This window comes from Macaca fascicularis, chromosome 11 (assembly GCF_037993035.2).
Source record: "Macaca fascicularis isolate 582-1 chromosome 11, T2T-MFA8v1.1".
NCBI lineage: Eukaryota > Metazoa > Chordata > Mammalia > Primates > Cercopithecidae > Macaca > Macaca fascicularis.
Window position 1 is genome coordinate 828775 of NC_088385.1, and position 26566 is coordinate 855340.

Genomic DNA, 26566 nt, shown 5'->3' on the forward strand with positions numbered 1-26566 from the left:
AATAAAAGAAAAAGAAAGGGTCATTTCCCTGCCGAATTAATTTAAACCAAGTGCTCTATTTGCATTCATTAGTTTTTTCCCTGCTGCCTGATGCATCTTTGTCATCTCCGACCCCTGTTCTGTCTACCTGTTGAAATATTTCCCATTCTTCATGGCCCAACTTGAATAACACCTCTGTCAGAACTCATCGGATCAACACAGGCAAATGAATCCTCTCCCTCCCCTGAACTCTGTGGCCCTTGGCTTGAAGAGGTCTTACAGAAATCTTGACTTGTGTTTTACTTATTCATGTGCATGGCATATCTACTCTATGAGATTGGAATCAACCTGATTATAGAAACGATAACTTATTATCTATGCTAGACGTGGCTTGCATAGATTCTGGTACATTACTTTGCACCTAGTGGGTGTTTTACGTGTGATTATTGTAGACACTAATGAATGATTCAATCAATGCTGATTAATGTCTCTGAGCTTTTCCTCATGCTGCCTTCCCTTTCTGGAAAACCCTTCCCACATCAAGGGTCACTTCCTCCAAGAAGCCTTCCTGGATCTCCAAGCTGCTGGCTCCTCTAGCACTCTGAGCAAACCTCTACCTGATTACTCACCACCACCATACGTCAAAGTTAATTATTTATAATTTATATATGTATATAAAAAATATATATATAACCAATTTCAGCCACTTATTTATAAGCTTCAAAAAGCCTAAGATTCCATTCTAGTCATGCTTCTCTTACCACCATCTAGCCCAGTGTTTGGTAATAGTGTGCATCTGTTTGTCAAATAGAATGATCTATTCAGAAGCTTCTGGAAGCGTTAGCTCCTTGCCACAGAGGACCTGTTTTATTTAGTGTTTCTATCAGGAACTGCCAAAATTGTCTTTAAGTCTCACTCCCAGAGAAAATCCAGCATGAACAGCCTTCCCATCCCAAGTTTAGTCATGGATGAAGGAAGGAGCAGGACCAGATGCTCTCTAGGGTCCCTCAGAGCCCCAGGATCCTTGGGTTCCAAGGAATTCCCCCGCAGAATAGATTGCTGAGAGCAAAAGAGGCGAGGGTGGCCTCTCCTCAGCGGGTATCTAGATGAACCCCAGCCTCTGGAAGGCCTGGTCCTGGGCAAAAAGAATTCACGCCCTTCAGGGCCCCACGCCTTCCTCTCCTCCAGCACATTTCTCTTCTTTGCTCCACTTTCCCTTTTTCTGCTTCCTCTCTGACAGCCTCTCCCCTTCTCTTCCTTTCTTTTCTGTTTCTCTTCTCCTACAGGTCCCACCGCACCTTCCCAGTATCGCTGCTTCCCCTTCGCCTACTTTCCAGGCTGGCCAGTCAGATTCACCGTCCTTTTCGGGTCGCCTGCGTTATCTTGCTTTCCTCCCACGCCCCGACACAGGCTCCCTCTCGCTGGCCTCCTCCCTCTCCTCTCTGCCCTGCAGGCAGCAGAGCCTCCTATGACGCCAAGAGGCAGGGAGGTGGGGAGGCGAGGAGCTGGAGAGGCCTGGAGGTAGGGGGTGGGGTGGGGGTGGGGCCTTGCGCCGCCGCCCCGCCCCGCGATGCGTGTGTGAAGGTCGGGGTGGCGGTGACGCGGCGCCGGCGGGGGGAGGGAGGCTGGGCCGGTGGGAGAGGGAGGCGAGCCGACCACTGGGCTGTTGGGCTCCCGCGCCCTCGCGCTCCCCGCCGCCAGCCCAGGCGCAGGCAGGGCGCAGGCGGCGGCGGGCGGCATGGAGAGCCTGCTGGAGAACCCGGTGCGCGCCGTGCTCTACCTCAAGGAGCTCACGGCCATCGTGCAGAACCAGCAGAGCCTCATCCACACCCAGCGAGAGCGTATCGACGAGCTGGAGCGGCGGCTGGACGAGCTGAGCGCTGAGAACCGCAGCCTGTGGGAGCACCAGCAGCTGCTGCAAGCCCAGCCTCCGCCCGGGCTGGTCCCCCCGTCATCGGCCCCGCTGCCGGCCGCTCCGGCCGCTTCTCCCGCCGCCGCCAGGGCCCAGGAACCTCTCCAGGACCAGGGACAGCGCTCAGCAGCCGCGCCGCAGCCCGCGCCCGAGCTGCCGCCGCTTCAGCACCACGGACAGCTCCTGGAGCAGCCCCAGCGGGGCCCTGGCAGCAGGGCTCACACACCCCAGTCGCCCCACAAGCATCTGGGGACACAGGGGGCCGTGACTGACAAGGAGAAGGAGCGTCCCCCGAGTTGCTGCGCTGCTGCCGGAGCCCTCCTTCAGCACAAATCCCCCTCCGCCCTCGGCAAGGGCGTCCTGAGCAGGAGACCTGAGTGAGCGGGGAGAGGAGATGGGCACTGTTGTGGTGGGAGCAAGGGAAGCAAGTGGGTGTGAGGGAGAGACGGGGACGTTGGGTGCGTAGGAGTCTAAAGGACCGGAGTGGTGTGGCCTGAAGGGGCCAGGAGTGTGTAAAGGAGATTTTGGGTAAATGAAGGAACGATATCCGTGCTTGAGAAGGTTTTGGGGAATGTTGGAGCAAAAAGGAGTAACCAGACAATTAGTAGGGGCAAAGGAGGAAGGAAGTGGGTGTTAGGCGATTGGTGATAATGGGAACTGAGAGCATTTAAAGGGGGTTAGGCTGGGATGAAGTTCGAGTGAAGATTAAACTGTAGAAAAGAGAACCATTGAAGGAATCTTTTTAAGTGAGAAAAAATTTGGAAGGAAGTTTGGGTAGTAAAAGTATTTGAATGGAGACTGAGATGCGAGAAAAGCTGAAGGCTTGGAAAGAGGCATGTGAAGAGCTTTGAAAAGGCTGGGGCCCAGGAAGAGTAGGACCGGGGTAGAGGTGAACTCAGGAGGCCAGGGACAAACCTGAAAAGCAGGAGTGATGTGGGAAACCAGGGAGCTGCAGGCAGAGGAAGAGAAAATGTGGCTCTTTAGCTGGTGAAGTGGGAGTCACAGATAGGAGTGGCTCATTTGGGGAAGGTTTCTCTTCTCTGACCTGAGTGGGCACCCTTCTTCTGAATTCCCGCAGAGCCGAAGACGTGTAAGGGAATATCCCATCAAACCAGTGGAGGACTCAGGCATGGTTTGAGGGCTCAGTCTGGTTACAGCTTTTTCCTCCAACTCAAGGAGGGTTTTTCATATGGGGTGTTTGGACATTGTTGAAAGGGAACAATGACATGAGGGACAGTTGGCAGATGGAGTTGGTATTCAGATGTCATGCCCGTTTAAATCTCCCTGCTAAGGCCAGCAACTGCAAACCTTATTTTCCCTGGTTATCTGGTGATCACTGAAATACTGTCTTGGGTCCTGAGAGAAATGTTAACCTCTCAGCTCCTAGGACTTCAAGCTCTTTCTTCACTCACGAGGTCCGTGAAATAGGAATATGGGAAGAAGATATGAAAGTGTCTGAGATGTTTTCTCCTCTGTACTGGAAAGGCTGTGGCCGTGTCAGCTTCTTTTCTCTGATTAGACAAGTGATGGAGAACTAAATAAAGAACAGTTCAAGGGAAAATATACCTGGTCAGCACCCGACCTTGACGATGGTGATGCTAAAGGGAATGCGGAGGGGGAAAGTAGAGCTGAGAATCTCATCTTCATCCAGTTGCATTAAGTCTGGGAGATGCTTGTGAATATTTGCTGTAATCCTTCAAAACTCATTTTCTCTTCCCATTTGTGGTAGAGTTAGAGAAGTTGGGTTAGGCCAAGGTAGCTCACAGAGTATGTTGATCAAAACCACGGTATCTAGGAGGTGAAGGTCTAACACGATCTGGCTTGGTAGACTTAAAACATTTGATTCAAGTCCCAAGAAGACATAGTTTTCTACCCCAACTCCCTCAAAACCCCTTTGTACTTCCCTCAGTTTCACATTTTTATTTTTATTTTTTCCTTATCTGGCATAAAAAGCAGAAAGTCAGTTTTCCCTCAATGCCCAAGGCTCAGCAAAAGGCAACATTGTTCCAAGATACTAAGCGGTCTTTTCCCCCACATGAGGGGATGAATTTTTCCAGTCCCCTTCCCTGAGGGCAGCCACAGCTACTTGGTCATTATGATTTCTCTCCTCATGACTTTTGGTGTCTCCTTTCTCTCCCACCGCATCTCCACTTTCTTTGCATCTCTTCAGGGTACTGTGTGGCCAAGAAGAGTTGAGGAAAGATTATTTTTCTTGGACAAAGACATTGCCATGGCCTTCAGAGTGGCCTATGGAACCCAAACCCTTTCATTCAGTTGGCCCTGCTAGGAATCCTGGGGTTTAGGAATCATCTGGGCTCCTGTCCAGCCCCACATGTCAATTCTGGAGAGGAATTGTGACATCCTCATCTTTCCTTCTCACCTGTCCTGCTTTTGCTTCCCAAAGGAGCAGAACAAAAATAAGAAATAATTAGCATGGTGGGGCAGAGTGGAAGTTATTGGAATCCTTCACTTAGAAATTTGCCCCAGGCACTTAACAGTAACACCTTACTTTCTCCAGATCCTCCAGCTTTTTCTCCTGCTCCCCAAGCCTGCACACCCAGAAACAGAGACCACAGATGTGCCTGCCTCCCCTCCTCCCTGTAGCTCTCTTTCCTTGAATGTGAAAACATGGTAATCTTGGCTGGTTGAATATCTTCTGGGCCACTAATTTCTTTCCCCACAGTGGCCCAACTTCAACCCAAATTTTCCCACAGAGCCTCAGGAAGGAATCACGATTGCTAATGACACGTTTTGTTCTACCCTGGTCTCTGCCCACGGCCTGTTTTGTATGTTTGTTCTCCTCTGCCCATAGTTGTCCATGATGAGGGACAAGATGGAGCCAGCAGACAGAGAGAGATCTCCATGGATAGGGAGAGGTCAGGAGGAGGAGAGCAGAGCCAGCAGCCCCCTCCCTGGTATTGCTCCTGGGGAGCTCCCTGCAGAACTGGTTCTCTACTGGGAGTGCTGAAGCAGGAGGAAGAGATGGCACAGTGGGTCTTCCGAACATGGGTTTCCTGTGAATCTTCCCTCATTCCTCCTCTGGCCTCATTTCAGTGAGAATGCAGCCCCAGTGAGGTGGCTGAAGAGTGGGTGAGGGTTTCCAGGGCCAGGCACTCTGATAGGTGCATTATATCCTCACACAGTTTGACTTTTATCCCCAGAACTCCTCTTCCTACCCAATTCCAGGAGAGGCAGAAGCCATACAGAACTGGGATTGGAAAATAATGAATCATTTAATTGCCATCTTACCTGCATTTAGTACATAATCTGGCCTCTCTCCCTCCTTCAGCCGAGGGAGACACAAAGGTAGTGGTCTTGGAGGTCAGTCCAAGAAGGCAGCAATGTGTGGGTGAGTGAATGCAGAGATACTATGGAAGGAAAACATTTGAAGGGTTAAAATTCTTTCTCTGCATGCTTCTTGATTCTTGCTAAGCTCTGACCCCCACTGCTTTTGCCTCTTAATGAAAGCAGCAAATATAGCTTGCTCCTCTTTATTTTTTCAATCAAGGCTGACGACATCTACAGAATTTATTATTATCCCTTTCCTGGTTGGTGCCAGAACCTCAACTTGACCTGACAAATCCTCTTGCCATGGAAGCACATGAACTTATCTGAAGCTGCTGGCTTCAGTGGCTTCTGAGCACATTTGCCCACCTACCAGTCATGCGTTTAGTGTCCATGGATCACAGGGCTTGTCCATGTCTCCAAGGCCACAGGCAGATGATTGCTGGAGGATAAATTCTTGCATCCCAATTCAAATTCAGCTCCTACTCCAAATCCCCACCTCAATATGACTAGGAAGTCTGAAGGGCTCCACAACTCCTCTCTTCTCTCTGTTACATTGCTTCTTCCTTTCACATCCCTCCTCTTCCTCACTACTTTCCTCCCTTTTTCCTTCCTTCTCTTCTCCCCTTCTACCTCTCCCTCAAACACTTTCTCTCTCCCATCTTCTCTTCCTTCTATCCTTCTTCCACTTAAGCTACACAGGGAAATCTCTTTTCTCTCTACCCTCATCCTTTAAGCATGAAATCAATCTTGAGTACCTTTTGAGCTCCCTGTTCTCATACTGACTGGAGGCTGGGATGGCTTGAAGAGTTCTGGATGTGTTTTTAGCCTGATTTGTCTAAGATGCTGATGGGAACTGGGGTCTCTGCTCCTACTGAGTCAGAGTTGCTTGAAGATGATCGCTCATGACTGACCCATCCTGGAAGCTATTAAGAAAGTGTGAAGGTCTATCAGTCAACTATATGTATCAAGTGTCCAGTCTATTCAAAACCCTGCAGTCGGTGTTGTGGAAAGATTGGAAAGAAGCAAATGGTCCTGGCTCAAAATAAATGAGAACATGTCTAGAAAAGTTGAAACAAGTGTAAGCATATTGCAGCTGCCTAGAGCAATCCTCTATCAGAACAGCACAAGGTAAAAAAGGTGAGTGTACAAATCATGTTAAGAGCCAAAGGGCAGGTTTTCTTCATTGAAGTCAAAGGTTTATGTCAGAATAGTAAGAGGCAAGGATAGCTGGAAAGGAAACAGAAAGCAGAAAATTCAATCCATGAAGTACCTATTTTGCACGTCCATTTCATTCCAGCCTCTAATGATACAGCTCCCCACTCATCCTAAGCCCCTCCCCAAAGGGCTAAACCCTGTCACTAGGTGAGGACGGTCTAAACACACAGGGACCTTGTCTACCTTGTGCCCAGAAGGCCTAGTTGCTAAGGAGGCATCGTATGGCCCATGCTCATCAATCTGCCTGTCCTCTTGTTATTCCCCTATCCCCAGCAGGGAGAGAGTTTCTGGTCTAAGAAATGGGGCCAGGATGAAGGCTCACCGGGAGGAGGGAGTGTCCATCTTTTTGTTTATATCTAGAAGCTGGCATAGAGTGGCCACTTGCAAAGATTTGCTGCCCTTTGCCTTTCTGAGGGCCTAGGTCACTGCTCTTCCCTTCTTTTCATCCAAAAATAATGCATTTAAGAGAATCAAGTCATCCCCTGGTCTCTGGGAAACCCTGATTGTCTCACTCCTCCTTACCAGCCTCCATGCCGTGTTCCACACCAGCTCCCTCTTCCCTCACTCCCAATCTCTCCCCAGACCCACACAGCAAATGCCATAGGGCCTCACAAAGGCATCCTGGCACATTTTCCCGCTGGCCCAAAACCAGGCAAGAGAAACAACAGTCGGTCCTGCTGATTCAGCAAATCTCTGTGCGGCCTGAGTTTCAAAGGTCACTTATGAGAAAAGGCAGCTGGGGTCAGGGCTGGATGGAGAGGGAATGGATGGGAGGGTAACACTGAAAAAGAGGGAAGGGCTGGGACAAACATCGGGGCTAGCAATCTGGAAAGAGACGCAACTCCTGAATTTTCATCCCATGTAAAGATTTTTAGACAAGCTGCCTTGTTGGAAAGCCGGAACATTTTTTTTTCACTGGAGCCTAAGCATGTCTCAGTGGCCCTGGGCACAGGGCAACAGCAGCTTAGTAAGGAGTTCTTAGTAAGAGGCCCTGGGGACACACTCACTGCACCTAGCAGATTCTCAAATGTGTGCCATCTGGCAGGGTTTCCAAGGCCTGGGCCACTGCAGCAACTTCCCCCTCTGCTTCTGGAAAAGCACAAAGCGCAGGTTCCCACAAAGGCTCCAAAGGGTTGCTTATTTCCATGGAAGAAAGGGGTGGTCATCTTTATTTCAGTCAATGAGGGCATTAACAAAAAGAAAGGGAATCAGGGCCGGGTGTGGTGGCTCACGTCTGTAATCCCAGCACTTGGGTAGGCCAAGGCAGGTGGATCATGAAGTTGGGAGATGGAGACCATCCTGGCTAACACGGTGAAACCCCATCTCAACTAAAAAAAGAAAAAAAAAGTTAGCTGTGCATGGTGATGGGCACCTGTAGTCCCAGCTACTCAGGAGACTGAGGCAGGAGAATGGCGTGATCCCAGGAGACAGAGCTTGCAGTGAGCCGAGATCATGCTGCTGCACTCCAGCCTGGGCAACAGAGCGAAACTCTGTCTAAAAAAAAAAAAAAGAAAAGAAAGAAAGAAAGAAGAAAGGGAATCAGGAGTAAAGCAAGGGCAAAGCTAAATCTTTCAGGCTGAAAGGAATTTCAGGTAACCACTGGATCCCATGGGTTCAAGATCTAGGTGGTTGAGAACATGGGCTTCCGTCAAGCACAACTGGGGAGAAATCTTGGTACCTCCACAGCTGTGAGACCTCGCCTTCACTGTTTACTTTCTTTTAGCCTCTGTTTTTCCACTTACAAAATGAGGAAAATATCCACCTTAAAGACTTGTTGTAAAGTTTTTAAAATTACATATCATTTATTTAGTACTGTTTGGGGCACATAGTAAGTGCTCAATACATTGCAGTGTTTCTACAGATAAAGAAACCAAGATGGGCAGAGCAGTTGAGGTCAGGAGTTTGAGACCAGCCTGGCCAACATGGTGAAACCCTGTCTCTACTAAAAATACAAAATTAGCCAGGGATGGTGGCCCATAGCAGTCCCAGCTACTGGGGAGGCTGAGGCAGGAGAATCACTTGAATCCAGGAGGCTGAGGTTGGCAGTGAGCTGAGATTGTGCCATTGCACTCCAGTCTGGGTGACAGAGCAAGACTCCATCCTCCCAAAAAAAGAAAAAGAAGAAGAAAAAGAAACCAGGGCCCCAGAAAGACAAGAGGTTCACCCATTGTCAGATGACAGTGACAGACCAGAATGCAGGGTCACGGTTTCTTCCACACTGCCAGGCCACCTTTCTACATGTGCTCTTTTCTCATTTACCCTCTACCTCTGGCCCATGTGCACTCAAGCCATTCCAGACACAGGAATGTTGAGCTTACCTTGAAAAGCAACCAGCAGCACAAACCCATCATCCCTCTGTGATTTGTAATGCTGCCTCACAACTTCCTAGCTGGCAAAGCCTTCTTTAAGCCCAACTAAAACCTCTTCTGTTGCATTTTAAGAGTATTTGCACTTCTCTTAAGTATATCAAAGAGATCTGAGTTATCACCCGATGCCCCATGGTGAGAGCAATCACCCCTATTTCCTAATTAGGAAAATTACAGTCTCATCTAGGAGAAGGTACACTGACTTGCCAACGACAAAAGTGGAGAGTGAGGGAAATGGCGTCCGAACCCAGGAAGTGCTTCCCACTTCTTCGGAATGGAGGCTGAATCAATTTCTCCAAGTTCCTCCTTCTTAGGGATGGAAGGTAGACCTGTACCTTTTCAGGACTATGAGGTCAGAAAGCTGAAAAGAACAGCAGGGAGGGACTAAGAAGCCTGATGGGTGGTTGTGGGTTTTCTTCTCGTAAAGACTTTTCTTACATGAGATATCTTCCAGGAAAATGAAAACAAATGAAAAAGAAAAGATGGCGGCCTTCTAAAATTCTCTCCCGGGGTGTTTGTGACTATGAGGCTGCTGATGTGTGTGTGTGCTGGGGTGGGGGTGGAGGTCAGACTATTTTGTTGTTGCTCTTTGGTTGGAGTAAGGGATCTGGGAGGGTTATGTAACTCTTCAAGACGTGTGTGTGCTGAGCAGCACCTTTTCTCCCTGGCAGGTGGGCTGCTATGGACAGAAGTCATGTGGGCAGCCTGTCCAAGTCCCTGCCCAGAGAAGGGCCCCATGCTCTGTGCTGGCAGCAGACCATTCCCTCGAAGCCACAGCTTCAGGGGCTAGAGGCTTCTAGGAGCTGGGACAGGGTCTCCTAGCCCCTTTGGGGAGTTAACCAAATACCAGAGCTAGAAGGATTCTTCAAGGTAACCTGTTCAAACTTCTCATTTGGCAAATGAGAAAACTAAGGCCTGAGAAGGAAGTGACTGTTGCTTCCAAACTAGTTAGTGGCAGAACTAGGTTTAGAGCTCAGATTCTCTTAACTCTTCATCCACTGCTCTCAACATTATGTGATGATGGACCAAAACAGCCAGTCAGGGCTGCTTCACGGGTGTGCAAGGCCAAACTTACAGCTAGTCCCGTAACCCCAGGGAGGTCCCTCGGCTTTCCAGAATATCTCAACTATGCTAATAATTCCACAGCCGGAGATGACTTTAGGTACTTCAAGGTTATCCTCCTTGTTTAAATGCAAATTTTCCTAGGAAGGGGGAAAAATCAACACATGTAGCCTTATCAGTCTTTCAGACTTGAGTGGAAAGAGTTTATTTGAGCAATTTCCCAGAGCAGGGATTGGTAAGAGAGGAGGGTACTGTGGTAGCACTGGTTAACTACGGGCCAGGGAAGGAGACTGCTAAGGAGCTGAAGGGCTCATGAGGCAGGCAGTTCACAGTCTAAATGTATTTTTAGCTCAACTAAATTTTGCAGAGAATTGGAATTGCCTTGTTTGGCCCTGATAAGGAAAGGGGAGGGACACAGGGCACTTCCACTGACTTGTCACGGAATAGTAAGTCTTTGGGTTGTAGAAGGGATACTTTCCCAATGAACTTCATGCGTGGAAGTCATAAAGCAAGAAGTTAAAGAGCATGATGATGTGTGATAAGCTTGTTTGCTCCTTTCTAGGATCTTAAAATAATTTTTTGGATGGTGAAATGTCACATGACTCTGTTGGGGTTTGCTATGGGGCAGGAAGATGTGGGCAGGAAGAGCTGGCAGGCAGCAGAGGTTGGTGTCGCACGAGCATGAAGGGGATAGGAGATGAGAGTCAAACTCAACACCTAGAAGGTGCATGATAAATACTGGTTGAATAAATAAACTCTCCATCTGTAGGGCCCAGGCAGGCTCATAGATTGTTGAGTGGAGGTGGGTTGTGGTATCACGGCTGAGGAAGAGTTGGGCAGAAGGGAGGACCCCTCGGCAGCTGTGCTTGGGTCCAACAGCACAGCTCACTGTCCTGCAGCTGAGCCCATGTGGAAAGCTGGACTCGGAGGCTCAGCTCTTCAGGCTGGTTGGGGTGTGAGAGGGATGAGAGGTGAGGGCAATACTGCCCCTGGCAATGGAACAGAACCGACCCCAATCCTAGCTATGAGCAAGGAGAGCCCTCTCCTCCCTCTGCCCCCAGCCTCTGACCAGTCTGTCAGCCCAGGAAGCTGCATTAAGAACATAACTCTGCAGAGAGAGTTTCATCACACATGCGTGTGCACAGACACAAGCACGGCCTTGTCAGCAGGTGGAGTGAGAAATGGGCAATGGGCCTACGAAGGCAGGAGGGAAAGGAGGCTTGCATTGTGGCCATATCTCTGGGGGAAAAGAGCGGGAAGAGCTGGATTCTGGGATCAGGGACCAGCAGCTCCCAGGTTCCAGGCCCCTTAATCGTATTTCTCAACCAGGCAGGGTCAGCTCTGTTCAGGGAAGTGTCAATACTGTGACAAGAGGGTGAGCAGGTGGCGTGGAGGTGTTTGTGGACCTGAGTGGGCACGACTCTGCATGGACAACTGTGTGTTACTGACTTGGGCTGGGGGAGTTGGAGGACAACCCACACTATACTACAGATGCATAGGCTTCACAGCACAGATCAGCCTAGCTTTATCTCAGTATCTCCCAGTGAACCCTGGCCTGGTCACACCATCAGCACTCCCGGTTCATTTTCCTTTCTCTGCATGGAGTGTTTCATCTCCATTGGCTAGCCAGGTCCTCCTGGGTCTTCCCCTCTGTAAAATGGGGCAAATCCACCATATCTCCATACCCACTCTGTCTGGAGCATGCAGGAGACCAGGCCCCCGAGGACTGAGCTCCTGGGAAGGTGGCTGTGTGGAAGGGGCCAGGTACAGGGGCCGTGTCACTGGAATTCTATGGAGGTATAGTGTTTGGAAGCTCAGGTACAGGGCGGCGAGACACACAGAAAGCTGTCGTGTGATTTTCCCTGCAGGATATCTCCGCCTAGCTGAGGCCAGGGTCTGGCGCCAATGATCTCTCAGGACTTTGGATGCACCAGGTCAAACCAGCCAACCACTTGCCTCCAATCAGGAATGCACTCCCCATCCCAGGCAGAGAGACAAGGGAGTTCTACAATTTCTTCCTTGATTAATGATTCCTGTCACCACAATTTTCATTCAATGCATCAAATCAACCAATGATTATTTAAAAACAGCAGCAACAAAAACTCTGCAAAGCGAGTGGGAATTTCCTGTTTGGGTCTGGCCTCTGTGCTTCCTGTGCATAGTCTGGTCTTTACCCTGGATGCTTCCAAATGGGCATCATCTGGCATCTCTGACATTCCTGATGCTACTTAACGCATGATAAGAACCCATCAGAGAAGGCCAAAGGGATTTCCAGTGACAGGTAGAGGCACTGCGCTGGGCAGCACCAGGGAGGAATACTATCTTTTCAAGCAGCTGGACTCTGACCTAGAAGCCACAACTCCTGAGTACTGAGGTCAGCACCTTTTTCACACACCCCCAACTATAAGCTTGAGGCAAACCCCTCCCCTTCTCTGGACCTCGATTTCCCCTCCTGCTCAATGGGGACATTCTTGGTCCTCCCTCTTCCCCCTTCTACCAGGTCGCCAAGTCTGGCAAAGCAGAGCTGTCTGGGGGTTACCGCAGCAGGAAGGACCGAGCTTAGATATGAAAAAAGGCTTCTAAATGACCAGAGCCACAGAAAGGCCGCTCCAGCTGGCTCAGGGTAGGGGGCTGTCTCCCTTTCAAGAACAAAAGATGGCAGACACCCGGGGGCCCTGGGGCAGAATGAGGTAAATTCTGCAAGGACTTCCACATCTAAGACCCTAGAAATCTCCAGTCGGCCTCCTCCGACCATGAATGCGTAAAACCCGGGAGCAGCAGGACGGGAGGGCTCGGGTGCAGCCGGCCTCCCTGGGGTGTCCCTCAGTCCCTCCGCCCCCGACCTTGGCCGGCCCAGCCTGGGGAAAGCCTTTCCTCTGTGCGCGCGCCCAGGGCGCCTCCGTGGGGAGGGAACATGGAGCCGGGCTCTCGGCTGCGTGGGCGCGCTGGCTAGCAGCAGGCAGACGAGAAGGAATCTCCCGGCCCACGCGCCCCCTCCCAGCGTCCAGCCTCGCGCTTCCTCGCGGGGGCGGCGGCGAGGACCCGCACCCTGGCGCGGGGAAGCCGCGCCCCCCGCCCCCGCCACGCCGCCCGCCCGGCTGAGGAAGGCGGCTGCTGAGTCACCCGCGGAGAGAAGCGCCGCCCGGGTGCCCCCGCCTCCTAGCGCCGTAGTGGCCCGCGCCCCCACGCCCGCCCCCGCGCCCCCACCCCCACGCTTGCCCCCCGCCCCCCACGCCCGCCCCCGCGCCCCCCACGCCCGCCCCCGCGCCCCGCGCCCCCCACGCCCGCCCCCGCGCCCCCCACGCCCACGCCCGCCCCCGCGCCCTCACACCTGCCCCCCCGCCCCCCACCCCCGCGCCCCCCACTCTCACGCCTGCCCCCCCGACCCCCACGCCCGCCCCCGCGCCCCCCACGCCCGCCCCCGCGCCCCCCACTCTCACGCCCGCCCCCCGACCCCCACGCCCGCCCCCGCGCCCCCCACTCTCACGCCCGCCCCCACGACCCCCACGCCCGCCCCCGCGCCCCCCACTCTCACGCCTGCCCCCCCGCCCCCCACGCCCGCCCGCCCCCGCGCCCCCACGCCCGCCCCCGCGCCCACGCAGCCTGGCGCGCACAGCCGCCCGCCCACGGCGTCTGGGGCCTCCCCGCGCGGGGCGCCGCCTCCTCCCGCGTTCCCAGCCCGAGGGGGCGCGGAAGGGGCTTCGGGGCTTCGGGGTTTCAGCGCTGCGGCACCGCCCTCCGCCGCTGCTGCTGATCGTGCCGCCGCCAACCCGGGGAGCATCGGGGCCCCCCCGGCCTTCGGGCTGCTGGACGCGGGATGTGCCCCTCCTCGGCCCCCGTGGGCCGCCGTCCGGGCTAGTGTGATGGTGTGAGTAGATTCCCTTGGAGAAGAAGGGGACATGGGGCGGGGGCGGCTAGGAGGGGTCGGGGATGAGGACGGTGACACCGAGGTTCAAATTCTACTCAGAATCCACCTTTCCTGGTCTTCCTTGTACCCAAGACACCTCGGCAAGAAAATAAATTTAAAACTCCCAGCCTTATCTTAGCCTTCCCATGTTTATATTTGTGTTTTGTGGAATCACAGTCTTAGAATTCCCAGGGGTGTAGGTCGTCTTCTCAGCCTACGGTGCAGCATAATAGCTCCGAGTAGGGCCCTGGGTTTGAATCTCGATTCGGTCGTTTACTAGCTGTGTGATCTCAAGCGGTGACAGCCTCGCGTTTCCCGTTCGTGAAATAAGGAATACGAATAGTACCACCCTCCTGGGATTGCTGGGGAAATTCAGGGGTAATGCCAGTAAAGCGTCAGGCAAGCCAAGTGCCTGGCACGCAGTGAGGGCTCAACGCGTGGTAGTTGCTGTTATTCTGGGGACCTTTCTAGTGGCAGAAAGTGCTTTATGAAGGTGAGAGGCCTCACCACCCCCCACCCTGACCCCGGCGTCTTCTAACGGGTTCTGAACAGTACTCCTTCCCTGTTTGACTTCCCTGAATATTTGAAGGCAGGTAGCCATCCTGCCCTTCCCTTGCCTTCCGGTCCACTGACGCCCCTCCCCCGTCTACTTTCAGGAGCACATACCTGATCCTGGCACTTCCTGCTCCTCATGGCTCTGCGGGTGGCTCTGCCTCACCTGGATCACTGCTCTCCCAGAACACAGGAGCTGGGAGTGAGCCCTGCAGCGCAGGGGCTGTGGCCAGACCAGCTGTGGGCACAGGGAGGGCCTCCCTCACTCCCTGCCTAGCTTTGGATGGTGGCTAGGGACCCACTGGCTTTCTCCGCCCCAGCCATAGATGGGACCTAGCACACATGAGGTCAGCTAAAGCCTCAGGCTCTTTCACTTGAAGGACTCTGGCTTCTAGCCACCTGTACTTGTGCAGGTGGCTTTTAACTTACACACAAAATTGCTAATATAATTTGCTTTTAATGTAATTCACCATTTCCTTTTTTTAAGAGATGGTGACTCTGTCACCCAGGCTGGAGTACAGTGGCACAGTCATTGCTCTCTGCAGCCTCAAACTCCTGAGCTCTTGTGATCCTCCCACCTCCGCCTCCCAAGTAGCTAGGACTACAGGCATACATCATGACACCTGACTAATTTTTTTGTTTTTGTAGAGACAGAGGTCTCCCTGTGTTGCCCAGGCTGGTCTCGAACTCCTGGCCTCAGGCAATCTTCCCAATTCAGCCTCCAGAGTAGTTTGATTCACTCTTTTCAAATAGATAATACATTGACCTAGTACAAGATTTAAAAGAAAAGAGTTTACAGTGAAAAGCGTCTCCCCCATCCTTGTTTCCTAACCAAATTCCTCCGCGCCCCCACACCTTCCAGCAACCACTATTATTTCTCATGTCTTTCCAGCTATATTATATGTACATTCAAGCAAAATGTGTATTTCTTTTTACAGAGATACTAGTATACTATGCGCTGTTCTGCACCGTGAGTTTTGCTCCCTAATAATGTATCTTAGTGATCTTTCCTTAATAAATATAAAAAGAGCTGCCGCATTCTTTTTTAATAGCTGCAAAATATTCCACTGTATGGCTGTGAAGCTAGGTCCTTTTTGCTGTCTGCTGAGAGTTTTGGAAGGCAAGTAATTATTTAAGGTGGGCTTTCTCAGGGCCAGAGAGGGGAGGAAGCAGGTATTATTGTGCAGCTCCATTTGAACTTGCCCCTCCAGCTGACGTGCTGCTGCAGCCTCTTACAGACATGGCAGGTGCAGCCGAAATACGATTCCGTGAGTGTGCTTCTCAGTCTGAAAACTCCAGCTTGGCTCACTTTTGTTTCCCGGGGCTCCCTTTGTTGTCAGCAGTCATCAAGCTTGGGGGAACCGTCAGGGTTTATCATCTGGCTCAAAACCAGCTGAAGGTGAGTCCTACAACCCCACCAATTTCAGGAAGTCTTCCCGAACCGATCTGATACATAAATAGATGTTCTTACAGCCTCACTCCTTACTTTCCACCCCAGGCTGAGCACACACCAGTCCTTGCTAAGAACAAAATTAATTCTTTATTCTTGTGGCTTAGAAAAGCTTGTTTTCTTCTCTCTGTAAGTATATATTTTCCTGGCATCTGTATTCTTCCTTTCACTTAACAAATATTGTCTGCTGTGTGCCAGTTGCTATTCTAGGCCCTGGGGTATAGCAGTGAACAAAAAAACTCCCAAATTCCTTCATGAAGCTTACAGACAAACAAGGTCACTAGTGAAAACTTACAGTGCATCTGATGGGATAAGTGCTCCGGAGAAAAAGCAGAGAAGAGAGCCGGAGTAAAGCAATCTGCACTTTCAAACTGGGTGCCCTGGGGAGAGAGCACCTGAGCAAAGTCCTGAAGGAGGGGAGGGAGGGAGTTCTGTGGCTGTCTGGGGACGGGCGTTCCCGGCAGAACGAACAGCTAGAGGCCAAGGTGGGACCCTGCCAGGTTGTTCAAGTAAGACAAGGGCCCAGAGAGCACAGGGAGAGGCGTCTGAGGCAAAGTCGGAGAGACTGGTGGGGTATGGGAGGGTAGGAGGGTGCAGGCGTATAGCAGATCTTGTAAGAGATTCTCAGCTGGGATTTCCAGGTCCACCAGGGAGCATTTGGAAATGTGTGGGGACATTTTAGTTGCCACAATAACTGGTGGGGCTTGGGTGAGGGAGGTGGTTGCTCTGTGGCATGCAGTGGGTAAGGGCCACGTCAAACATCCTTCAGTGCAGGGGACACCACACAGTGAAGACTTTTCCTGCCAAAAATGCCACTGTTTCTTGTTGAGGGCATTGGAGTCCATTAGGAAGTGTTTGGCTTTTACCTTCAGAAAAACTAGGCACCAGTGGATGCCTTTGAGCAGAGGGTGCTTGAAAGGAACTTTGGATGCTTGTTTGAGGATAGACTAAAGAGGGCAGACAGACAGAAGCAGGGAGTTCAGGCAGAAGGTTGTTACTCAGCCCAGGTGAGAGATGCTAGTAGCTTGGACCAGGGTAGTAGCAAGGAAAGTATAATCTGTAGCCAAAACAACAGTGCTTCCTGAGGGATCAGTGTGGGGTGTGAGACAAAGAGGAGCTGAGGATGAGTTCAAGGTTTGGGGCCAAAGTTATTAGAAGGATGGGATGGAGAAGTCCATGGGGGATGAGGAGGGTTTGAGCATTTCACGGATGGCGTTTGAGACAGCTCTTAGCTATTTGAGAGGAGATGTGCAGTAGGCATTTGGAATGGGCTGGAGGTATAACTTTGGGATGCTTTTAAAGCCTTGAGACTGGGCCACGCTACCAAGGAGTGAGAACAGAAGACGAAAGAGGCCCAGGGCAGATCTGCAGTGCACACAATGCTAACAGGTGGGCATGGGAGCTGAGAAGGAGCACCCAGAGGGAGGAGAACAGCCAGGAGAGGCACGTAGTGTTCTGGCAAAGAGCATTTCAACAACTGCTGAAACGTAGAGGATGCAGACTGAGAATTGTCCATTAGCTTTAGCAACATTCAGATAATTGGTGACCTTGAAAAGCGTGGTCTTGGGAGTGCAGTGGATTTGGAGGCTTGATTAGTGGGTTTGAGAGAGAAGGGAGAAGAGATTTTAGAGACAAATCAACCAAATAGAACATGTGGACCCTTGATCAGGCTTGATTTAGACAAAGCAATTGGAACTAGACATTTTTAAGACAGTCAGGGGAATTTGAACATAGATGAAGTATTAGGTGATGTTAGAGAATTGTTAATTTAGTTAGGAATGATGAAGATACTCATTTTTTTAAGTTCTTACCTATTAGAGGGATACATTGTGGGTGAAATGATATTTCTGGGGCTTGCTTTATAATACTGTAGCAAAAAAGTTGGGAAATAGAAGACTGTCAAGATATATGTTTGAAATTTCCCTAATAAAATGTGTAAAAGATGCCAGAATGGGAGGAATTATAGAAAGTGAGTGTAGAAAACGCTGATGAGTTTTGCTATAAAGAGAAGCAAAGAAATGGGGTGACAGCTGGAGGGACGAAATGAGTTCAAGACAAAGGATTGTTCTTTAAGATGGGAGAAGTGATAGTATGTTTGTTTCAGCAGCATGTCAGCTAACTACACATGCTGACCGTCCACCATGGCAAAGGCCTTGTCCTAACTCCTGTAGGGAAACTGAGAATGACTGCATCACTCCCGGAGGAAAGCCATCATTTAACGAAAGCTAACGCTGACTATGAGCGAGGCACTATATTAAGCACTTTACAAACTTTCTCTCAACGTGTCCTAATAGCACCTTTCTGAGCTGGGCTCCGTTCTGCATTCCAAGCAACACGAGGCTGCTTGTGCAGATTCACACTCAGCCAGTGTGACCCTGGCAGGCAGTGCTGCTAGCCTCTGCTCTCCATGGCCACCCCGCAGACAACTGCAGTAATGTGCATCCAAATCTCCAGGAGAAGTTTTTTCCAAATCCACATGGCCCAGCCTCAGCGCTGGAGACTGTTGTTCAGCAGGGGTTAGGGGAAAGAAGACAGCCACAAATGCTTGCAATGAGGCTCTCAGGAGGTTCTGACGCAGCTCCCTGCTGGAAAACCATTAGGATATGTCAGCCTGGGCACACTCACTTACAATCGCGTACACCAGCGTTCACACCGGTGCTGTGAGTAATTAGGTTGGCTGAGGCTAGGGAAAAAATTAAAATGTGATGAGCTGGGCTGTACAGGAGAAAGGAGAGGAGGGGAGCGGAGTGTGGCATTGTCATTTAGGGAGGGGAAATTTTGTTTAGGTTCCTCAAGGGCAAGAGTCATATGTTTACATTCATTTTACCAGTATTTGTTGAGCACCTACGGCATGTCAGGCTCTGCTGTAGGCGCAGGGATTCACAGTGAACAAGTCAAACAATGCCCCTGCCATCGTGGAGCTCCCATTCAAGAGGAGAAGGCAGATATTTAACAAGAAAATTCACATGCGTATAACAGAAATTCCCAAGGACTAGAAGAAAAATACGGGGGTGGCTTGGGGGAGGATAGCTCTGAAGAGAAGTCCTCACTTAGGGGGTGGCATCTGAGCAGAGAGATGAAAGAAAACCGAGCATGTGAAGACCTCAGGGGAAAGCATTCTATGTGAAGGCCCTGGGGCTGAAAGAAAAGCATGGGTTCAAAGAACAGAAGAAGGGACGGGGGCCAGAGGGGAGCAAGAGGGAGGGAGAGACAGGGAGAGGACGTGGCGTCACAGTCGGCCTTCTGAGGGAGTTTGTGGGGAGGGAGGCTGATGGGAAGGCAAGGAGGGGTGGGTCTTTGAGCAGTGGAATGATGTGACCCACAACAGAAAACAGAGCCTGGGGATTCGAGGGCAGAGAAGGGAGAGCAGTTCAGCTGGGAGCCCTGGAGTGCAGTGCACACTCATTTGGTATGCATTCATTTATCCAACCTTCCTTTCAATATCCATGTACCTGATTTCTGCTGTGTGCTCCCCATTTCTGTGTATTTGTTATCTCATCTATCCACATGATGCTGATGGGAAGAGATTACAATCCCTGCTTCACAGAGGCAGTAACTGAGGCTCAAAGAGGTTAAGGTGATCCACCCGAGGTCACACAGCTAAAGTGGCATCTTCGGGATTCATGTGTGAGCCTCTTACACCCTGGCATAGCTGTCCTCACTCTAAGAGGAGTCCGCTGTGGTGTGGGAAGTGCTTCCCCCAGGCAAAGCCTAATCTGGGACAGAGACCATTGTTCAGGAACAGAAAGGCTGGTGGCATCATGCCCATATGACAGTTGTTCATGTTGCTGCAGCTCTGAATTTGGCCCGTGGCCCACTCATCTCAGTGGCCAGCCTGGCAGGACTGGGCTTGATGACTGGCAGAGTATCACCCACGTGTAGCTACAAGATGAATGGTTTACAGGTCCCCATGGGACATCACATCCCTGCCTGGTCCATATTGTCAGGAGGGTTCACATAGTGGACAAAACATCCTTGTTCTCAGCTCTGCATGTGTGCGTGTATGCATGCGCACGTGTGCACAGGCAGGGTTGTGTGTGAGAATGCGTATGTGTGTATGTGTGTATGTGTGTATGCATTTACAAATCCAGGATGGTGGGTGCGCAGGTTTGGGGAGTTTATTTAGGACCTATGTGCATTGTTGTAAGAGCTCTGAGTGAGTGCATGAAGTGAAGCATGCGTGTATGCGTGTGTCCACCAAGCGGTACAGGTGTATGTTGTGTGTACATATCTTTGTGCATCCAAGCAGATGTGTGTGAGTATGTTGAGTATTTGGGTTTAGCAGATTCACCAGAAGCAAACAGCTGTTTTTGTGGGTATGTGATGGGGGTACCTGAGCAGTCTATGCTAGAAGGTCAGTTGAAGCTCTGGGATTGGGGATTGGCTGGGTAGGTTTTGATGTTTCTGTCAAACTTCAAGAGTCTGACTGTGCTATGAAGGGCAAGATCAAGGCTTTTCCACTCACAGCCCAGAGGCCACCTCCTCTGCAGATGCCTGGGGTCAAGGGGTGCTGTGAGAATGGATGCCAGAAGCAGTGTGCAGCAAAAAACGTCAGAGCTGTGGCTCCTCGGGAGGTTGTCAAACCTCCCTTAGCCTCAGATGGCATTAATAATAATAATGACGTTAATTATCATTAGTATAACATTTTTCCATGGGATTACTCTCAGGATGTTCAGAACTGTTTTTTAAATCAGAAACGTGCATAAACGCAGTGTTGCTATTGGTCAGGACTTGCCTTCACCATTCCTGGAGAAACACTGCGTGCCCACAGCTGACTAAGGGGGGGTTAGGAACGCTGTGGAGGCATGCTGCCCTGGCGCTGTGAGGCAGGACTTGGTACGGAGCAGCCTCAGAGCCTGGCAGAGGCCCAGTGGCCTTCATCCGTCCTCTCAAGCTGGCTTTGCCCAGCTGCCAGGCACCCGTCTGCCAGGTAATACAGAGATCTCTTATGAGGGAAGCTGGCAGGATGCGGCCATGGGCCCAGCTCTGCAATTCGTGCTGTGCTGCCACGCCTGGCACTAGGAGCCCTCTTGGCTCCCTGCAAAGTCTGCTGGAGTTCAAAGAACTAGGCCTCGAGCTGGGCAACTAAATGGCTCTGGCATTTCTGACAGTGCCACCCTGCTGGGCAGGAAGAGAGAGTGGCATGGAGCTCGAGGACTGACGGGAAGCTCTCACTGTTCTGGGGCTGGGCTGAGTGGCGGGGTGAGCGTGGCCAAAAAGGAAGCCAGGGCCCCCTGGCATGCTCAAGTTACAGACTGGGTTTCCTGTTGTGAGTTAAGCTCCCCCAAGACTGTCAGGGAGATGCCGAGGCTGTGATATTGAGCAAATATCTTAGACTCTCTGAGCGTCCTTATCTGTGAAATGAGGATTAACTATAGAGATGTTATACTGCCTTGAGCGTGCATTGGTACTGATGAGTAGGTCTGTATCTCTAGCATGTATTGTGCGTTTGTTTCCAGGCATGTGCATGTTTCATATATGTGCGTGCTTAATCCCCTATTTCTCTCCAGCCCCCTTAGGAATCGGGATTTATTCACACATTCAGTCAACAAACCATTTCTGCTCTAAGCCGTGTGCCAGGCTATGTTCTGTACTGGATGTAGGATGAATTGGTCACAGGCAGGGCTCTGGAAAACTCATTCCAGTATAGGGAGATATGACATGTATATAAACATCAGTGGTACAGTGTGGAAAAAATAGATGTTGCATTCCACATCCAATAAATGTGTCTCAGGGAAGCTGCTGAAGGAGCTCGGGGGGCACTTCCCGCCTACGCGGGGCAGAGGCCAGCAGGGTTGGGGGTGAGCACAAAACAAACAAGCGAAGGCTTCATGGGAGAAATGTCTTTGGCACCAGACTCTGAAGGCTGAGCAGGTTCTGGATGTCTGGATTTCGGAGAAGCCTGGAATCACAGGCTGAGATGGCCGTCACCTTTAGCCTGTTCCCTAATTGTAACATGGTGGTATGGATACAGGCTTTGCTGTCCCCATAACACTGTGAGGCTTTAGAGTGTGCAGTCATCGGGTCTGGGACAGTGAGGGCATACGAATTGGACCAGGCTCAGATCTAAGCATTTTAGATCTATTAGCTCATTTATCCATCATAATAAGCCTTTGAGATAGATGCTCTCAGTATTCTATTTTATAGGTAAGGAAACCGAGGCTCAGGCAGGCAAAGATATAACAGGAAAATAGCAAAGATGGACTTTGAACTCCAGACAGCTCCTGCCTACCCCATATCAGTGCACGGCCTAGTACAAGCATTTTTTGTGTGTGTACCTGCTCTGTGCTAGGTATTGTGCTAAGCACAACACAGGTGTCTTGTTTGACATTCACAACAACATGATGAGGTCATTTCTTGTATGACCTCCCTTTTACAGTTCAGGAGACCAAGGCTGAAGAAGATCAGACAATCTGCCTGTGATTCCACAGTCGTCTCTTGGAAAGGCAAGGATGCCATGCAGGTCTTCCTAGATCCTTAGATCTGGGAAGGCCTACTGCCTCTTCGTGCAACTGTGCTCTCTCTCGTGGTTCGAGAAAGGGCCTCCATGAAATTCCTTCCCCAAAGTACTCCGTGGCTCCCTCTCCGCTACATGCGGGCGTACTCCTAGGACCAGAGGCAGATAACCAACAACATGCTGTGAGAGCTACCTCAAAACTCAAAAGAACAAGACACGTCTCTGTTTTGCTAAGAAATCTGTAGTTTTGGCAGAGCTTACTGGGGACAGCTTTTTTCTGTTCTGCATCGTATCCACTAGAGGGGCTTGGAGGCTGGAGGTTCGTTATCAGTTTGGTCATCAAGCAGCTGTCAAGCTGGGGCTGGCTGTTGGTTCCTTTCCATGCACCCCTCTCCATGGAGTCATTTGGGCTTCCTCCCAGCATGGAGGCTGATTTCCTCTCATCACCATGCAGAAAACGTACTAGGAAAACCAGGGCAGAACACTTCTCTGAAAGTCAAGGGAGGGGAGTGTTTCAAATAGGAGATTTGGGCCAACGTATACTACAGAAAAGTGAAATCAGTTAGACACTGAGAAGTTCTTAGATTGGGCAACTAAGAGATCACTAGGGACCTCCCTAGATTAAATTCTGCTGGGCTTCTGGGGGAAGAACCCAGATGACAGCAAGTTGGCAGGAGATCAAGGTGAAAGGAAGCTCACACAGCAGACAACTCTTTTTGGAAGACTGCAGAAAGAAAGAGCGTTGTAACCAGGGGAGCAGAGTCGTAGGGAATAATCATGGTTTTAGGATGAGAGATTTGAGCACGTTTATATGCTGAAGAAAAAGGGCCTATGAAAATAGTGACATTGAAGACCAGTGGGGGAGGAAAGGGGATAAAGATCGACAGGGCTTGGAGAGAAGGTAAACACCTCTTCCTTGAGATCAAAGGCATCAGAAGTAGGACACATTCATGACATCTACCGTGTATTAAGCCATGTTCTGTTGTAAGAGCTTTAGAAGTGTTTTAACTCGTTTCATCCTTATACAGTCCTTTAAAGAAGTCCTGTTGTGTAAGTGCAGTTAGGTAGGATTCCTCAGGAGGGATTCCTGCAGGCTTCACTGAAAGGAGGACTCCGGGGGGCCCTTGCAGGGAGGGGCAGGCAGTGCCTCCCTAAGGCCAGCACACTGGACCGGCAGAGCTGGCTTCAGTAGTTGCAGCAGGAGGGCTTCAGGTTAGAAGATGTTTTTTCTCAACTGTTTCTTAAAAAAGGAAACTTATTTTTTTCAAAATTAAACCTAACAGATATCCCTAAGACAGAAAACTAACCAAATCAGAGCTGCGTTAGTTGAATGGAAGGTTCTACGCTCTGCCTTCTCCATTTTCCTGTTAACCTTAATCTGGTCCCCGCAGCAGCTGGTGGGGCACTGGGCTCTTTGGAGTCACTGCAAGACCAAATTCATACTCTTTGTATGAACATCTGAAAAACGGACAGTGTGTTTTCAGGAAAAACCTCACTGAATAATAAAGGGGCAGGTCACTGTTTCCCTAGGACTCTGTTATCCTTCTTTTCCTTGATGGCAGAGGCATGGACTAGAAGACCTTCAAAGCTCCCCCAAAGGAAAGTGAGCAGAGAATCAAAGGGACAGCAGAGAATCTCCCTGTGGAGATGACATCCTCTGGCGGGCTTGGGGCAGAACGCTGAACCTGGTTGGCCAGCCTGGATCTGGGTACCAACAGGCCGATGTTTTCTATAGCCTTTTGCCCTGGCCTCTGGAACAGCTGTAATTGCTTGCCTTATTAAGATCTTCCAAAAGCTCTCTGTGGAAGGCTGTGCAGTGGTAGATTGCACCCATGAGCAAAGGAAATCTACCTCTGCCTCCACAGCCCCCAGGCCTGGAGAAGAAAACAGGGACCAGAAAGAAGGAAGTAAAGATGGCATCCTGGTAGGGCTCTATTTGCAAGAGAATTGTGGTTGCTGAGTTTCTCAGTAGCAGAGACTAATAATATCAGTAATATTCATTATAAGATTTTGCATTTGTGCAGGGTTTATTATGTTTCTCTCAAGGTAGTTTCATATTCAAGTCTTACTTGAATATGAATCCCCCACAGTTCAGTAAAATAAATAAGGCAGGTGTAGGAGCCTTGTTTACCATGACCTGACCCTCCCAAAGGCGAGCATAGAGTGGGGGCTGGGTCTGCATCTCCAGCTCAGAGCTGTTTCTATCACACTTTCTAAGGACTCTCAGCCCTTAGGCCTAGGTCCCAAATTTCCCCCATTCAACCATCCCCACCCCTGATTTTCTCACTGTTGCAGTTTCTGGCCCCCTGGACTTCGTTGGCTCAGTGATGAACCATTTAGTCTCTGAAAATACAATCTAGCAGTTGAAAGGAAAGAAAAATATAGTGTCTTTTTCTGCTGCTTGGAAGGAAGTTAATCATTAGGTGATCTGGGGGCAATGGGTGGAGGGAAATTAGAAAGGAAATTATTCTAAAGCCTCCTGATAAAGTAGCAAGAAATGAGAAGGGAGAGGAAAAGATTTTGATCTTTTTCTTTTTAAAAATCAGTTAGTTGGATTAAGCTAAAATTAGATACAATAAAATTCAGCCATTTTACCTGTATAACTTGATGAGTTTTGAAACATTACACTTGTGTAACAACTATCTCGATCAAGATACAGAACATTTTCGTCACCCAAGTGACCCTTTGTTCCCTTTTACAGTTAACCCCTTCCTTCCTGCATTGCTGAAACTTACCTCTTTCTGTCAATATAGTTGTGCCTTTTCTAGAATATTATATAAGTGGAATCATACAATATGGAGTCTTTTGTGTCCACCTTCCTTCATTTAATACAGTGTTTATGAAATTCATCCATGTTGGTTCATGTATCACTAAGCTTGTTCCTTTTTATTGCTGAATAGTATTACATTGTATGGACATATCACAATTTATTTATCCATTTGCCAGTCAGTGGACATTTACATTGCTTCTGGGTGGTTTTTTACATACATGAATAGTTTTGTATCAGTCTAACTTCTTGTTTATCTTGGGTAAATATCTAGGAATGCAATTGGAAGAGCATCTGATAAATGTATGTTTAACTTTAGAAGAAACTGCAAGACTGGTTTCCAAAGTGTGGCACTATTTTGCCTTCCTTTCAGAGGCGTATGAGAGTTCCAGATGCTCCACACCCTTGTCAACACTTGGTTTTGTCAGACACAAATTTTATTCATTCTAGTGGGTGTGTAATAGTATCTCCTTGTGGTTTTAATTGGCAGTTCCCTAGTGACTAGTGACGTTGAACATCTTTTCATGTGCTTGTTTGTCCTTAGTATATTTCCTTTGGAGGAGTGTCTGTTCAAATCTCTTGTACATTTTCCTATCAGGTTGTTTGTCTTTTTATTATTGACTTGTAGCGGTTCTTCATTTTTATCAACAGTATCTTACAAAGAGAAAAATTGATGTACTTTTTTCATTTTGATGAAGTCTAACCTAGCAACTTTTTTATTTCACAGTTTGTGCTTTCTGGGTCCTATGTAAGAAATCTTTGCATATCCTAAAGCCACATATTATCTTCTATAGTTTCTTTGAGATGTGTTATGATTTTATCTGTTATTTTAAGTCTATGATCTATTTTTTAAATTTTTATGTATGGTATAAGGCATGGATTGAAGTCTGGTTTTTTTGCATCTGGATATCCAGTTGTTTCAGCACTCTCTGTTAAAAAGTTTATCATTCCTTTTTCAATGACCTTGTAATTTTACCAAGGGTCAATTGGTGATATATGTATGGATCTATTTCTAGCTTCTCTTTTTGTTCAGTCAATCTGTATGTCTATTCTTATGCCACCACTGCACTGTCTTAATTTTGGTAGCTTTATTTTCAGTCTTGAAACCACCCAGTGAAGTCCTACAACTTGTTCTTGTTTTTCAAAGTTGTCTTGGCTATCCCCTCCTCCTCCCCACCCCAGGAATTAGAGATTTCTGAAAAATAAGGGTTTCTTTTCTTCGTATTTATTAAGTTTAAATAGAAAAGGCTCTTTGGAGGAGGTGAGAAAATTAAGAGAAAGTGGAAAAAAAGAAATCCAGTCCTCAGGCCCCACCAGCAGTAGTGACGGTGGTACCAGGATGGGGCAGGTGACCAGAAACAGTTCGATGATTTCTCCCTTTTCCTGGAGCTCAAGGCAGCTCCTTCAGAGAGGTTCCCTGGCTGTTTCCTTCTGAAGGCTGGGGATTCAGTCTGCTGTCCTCAGCGTGGTGAAGGGAGGGTGATCCTCCTTCAGAGTTGCCCCCCGGGGCTTCCGGCTTGGCCTCCTTTATTCTCCTGCTGGGAGCCCCCCTGCTCAAGCCCTCGCCTGCTTCTCCCACTGTGGTACTGCACTCCTCATCAGTTCTTCTAA

At 49.6% G+C, this 26566-nt stretch overlaps 1 protein-coding gene and 1 long non-coding RNA gene across 15 annotated transcripts in view; one reads left to right on the forward strand and one right to left on the reverse strand.

The window, feature by feature from the left end:
- The first annotated feature begins 1595 nt into the window (after positions 1-1595).
- The window catches only part of IQSEC3 (IQ motif and Sec7 domain ArfGEF 3), a 117199-nt gene continuing 92228 nt past the window's right edge, over positions 1596-26566 (forward strand). For 13 of the 14 annotated variants that reach the window (XR_012419824.1, XR_012419825.1, XR_012419826.1 and 10 more), the window contains exon 1: positions 1596-2268. Coding sequence is in view for 9 of the 14 variants with exons in the window: in XM_005569704.5 (XP_005569761.3) it covers positions 1718-2268 (551 nt within the window). In the remaining 5 variants the exon portion in view is untranslated. Of the gene's footprint in view, positions 2269-13450; positions 13691-26566 lie in introns of those variants that run through there. The other variant, XM_065523514.2, reaches the window with a different exon arrangement.
- LOC135966132 (uncharacterized) lies at positions 3944-14485 on the reverse strand. The gene is made up of 3 exons (XR_010579240.2): positions 14396-14485; positions 5141-5259; positions 3944-4065 (listed from the first exon to the last, which is right to left on the reverse strand). It is a non-coding gene; the product is annotated as an uncharacterized lncRNA (long non-coding RNA).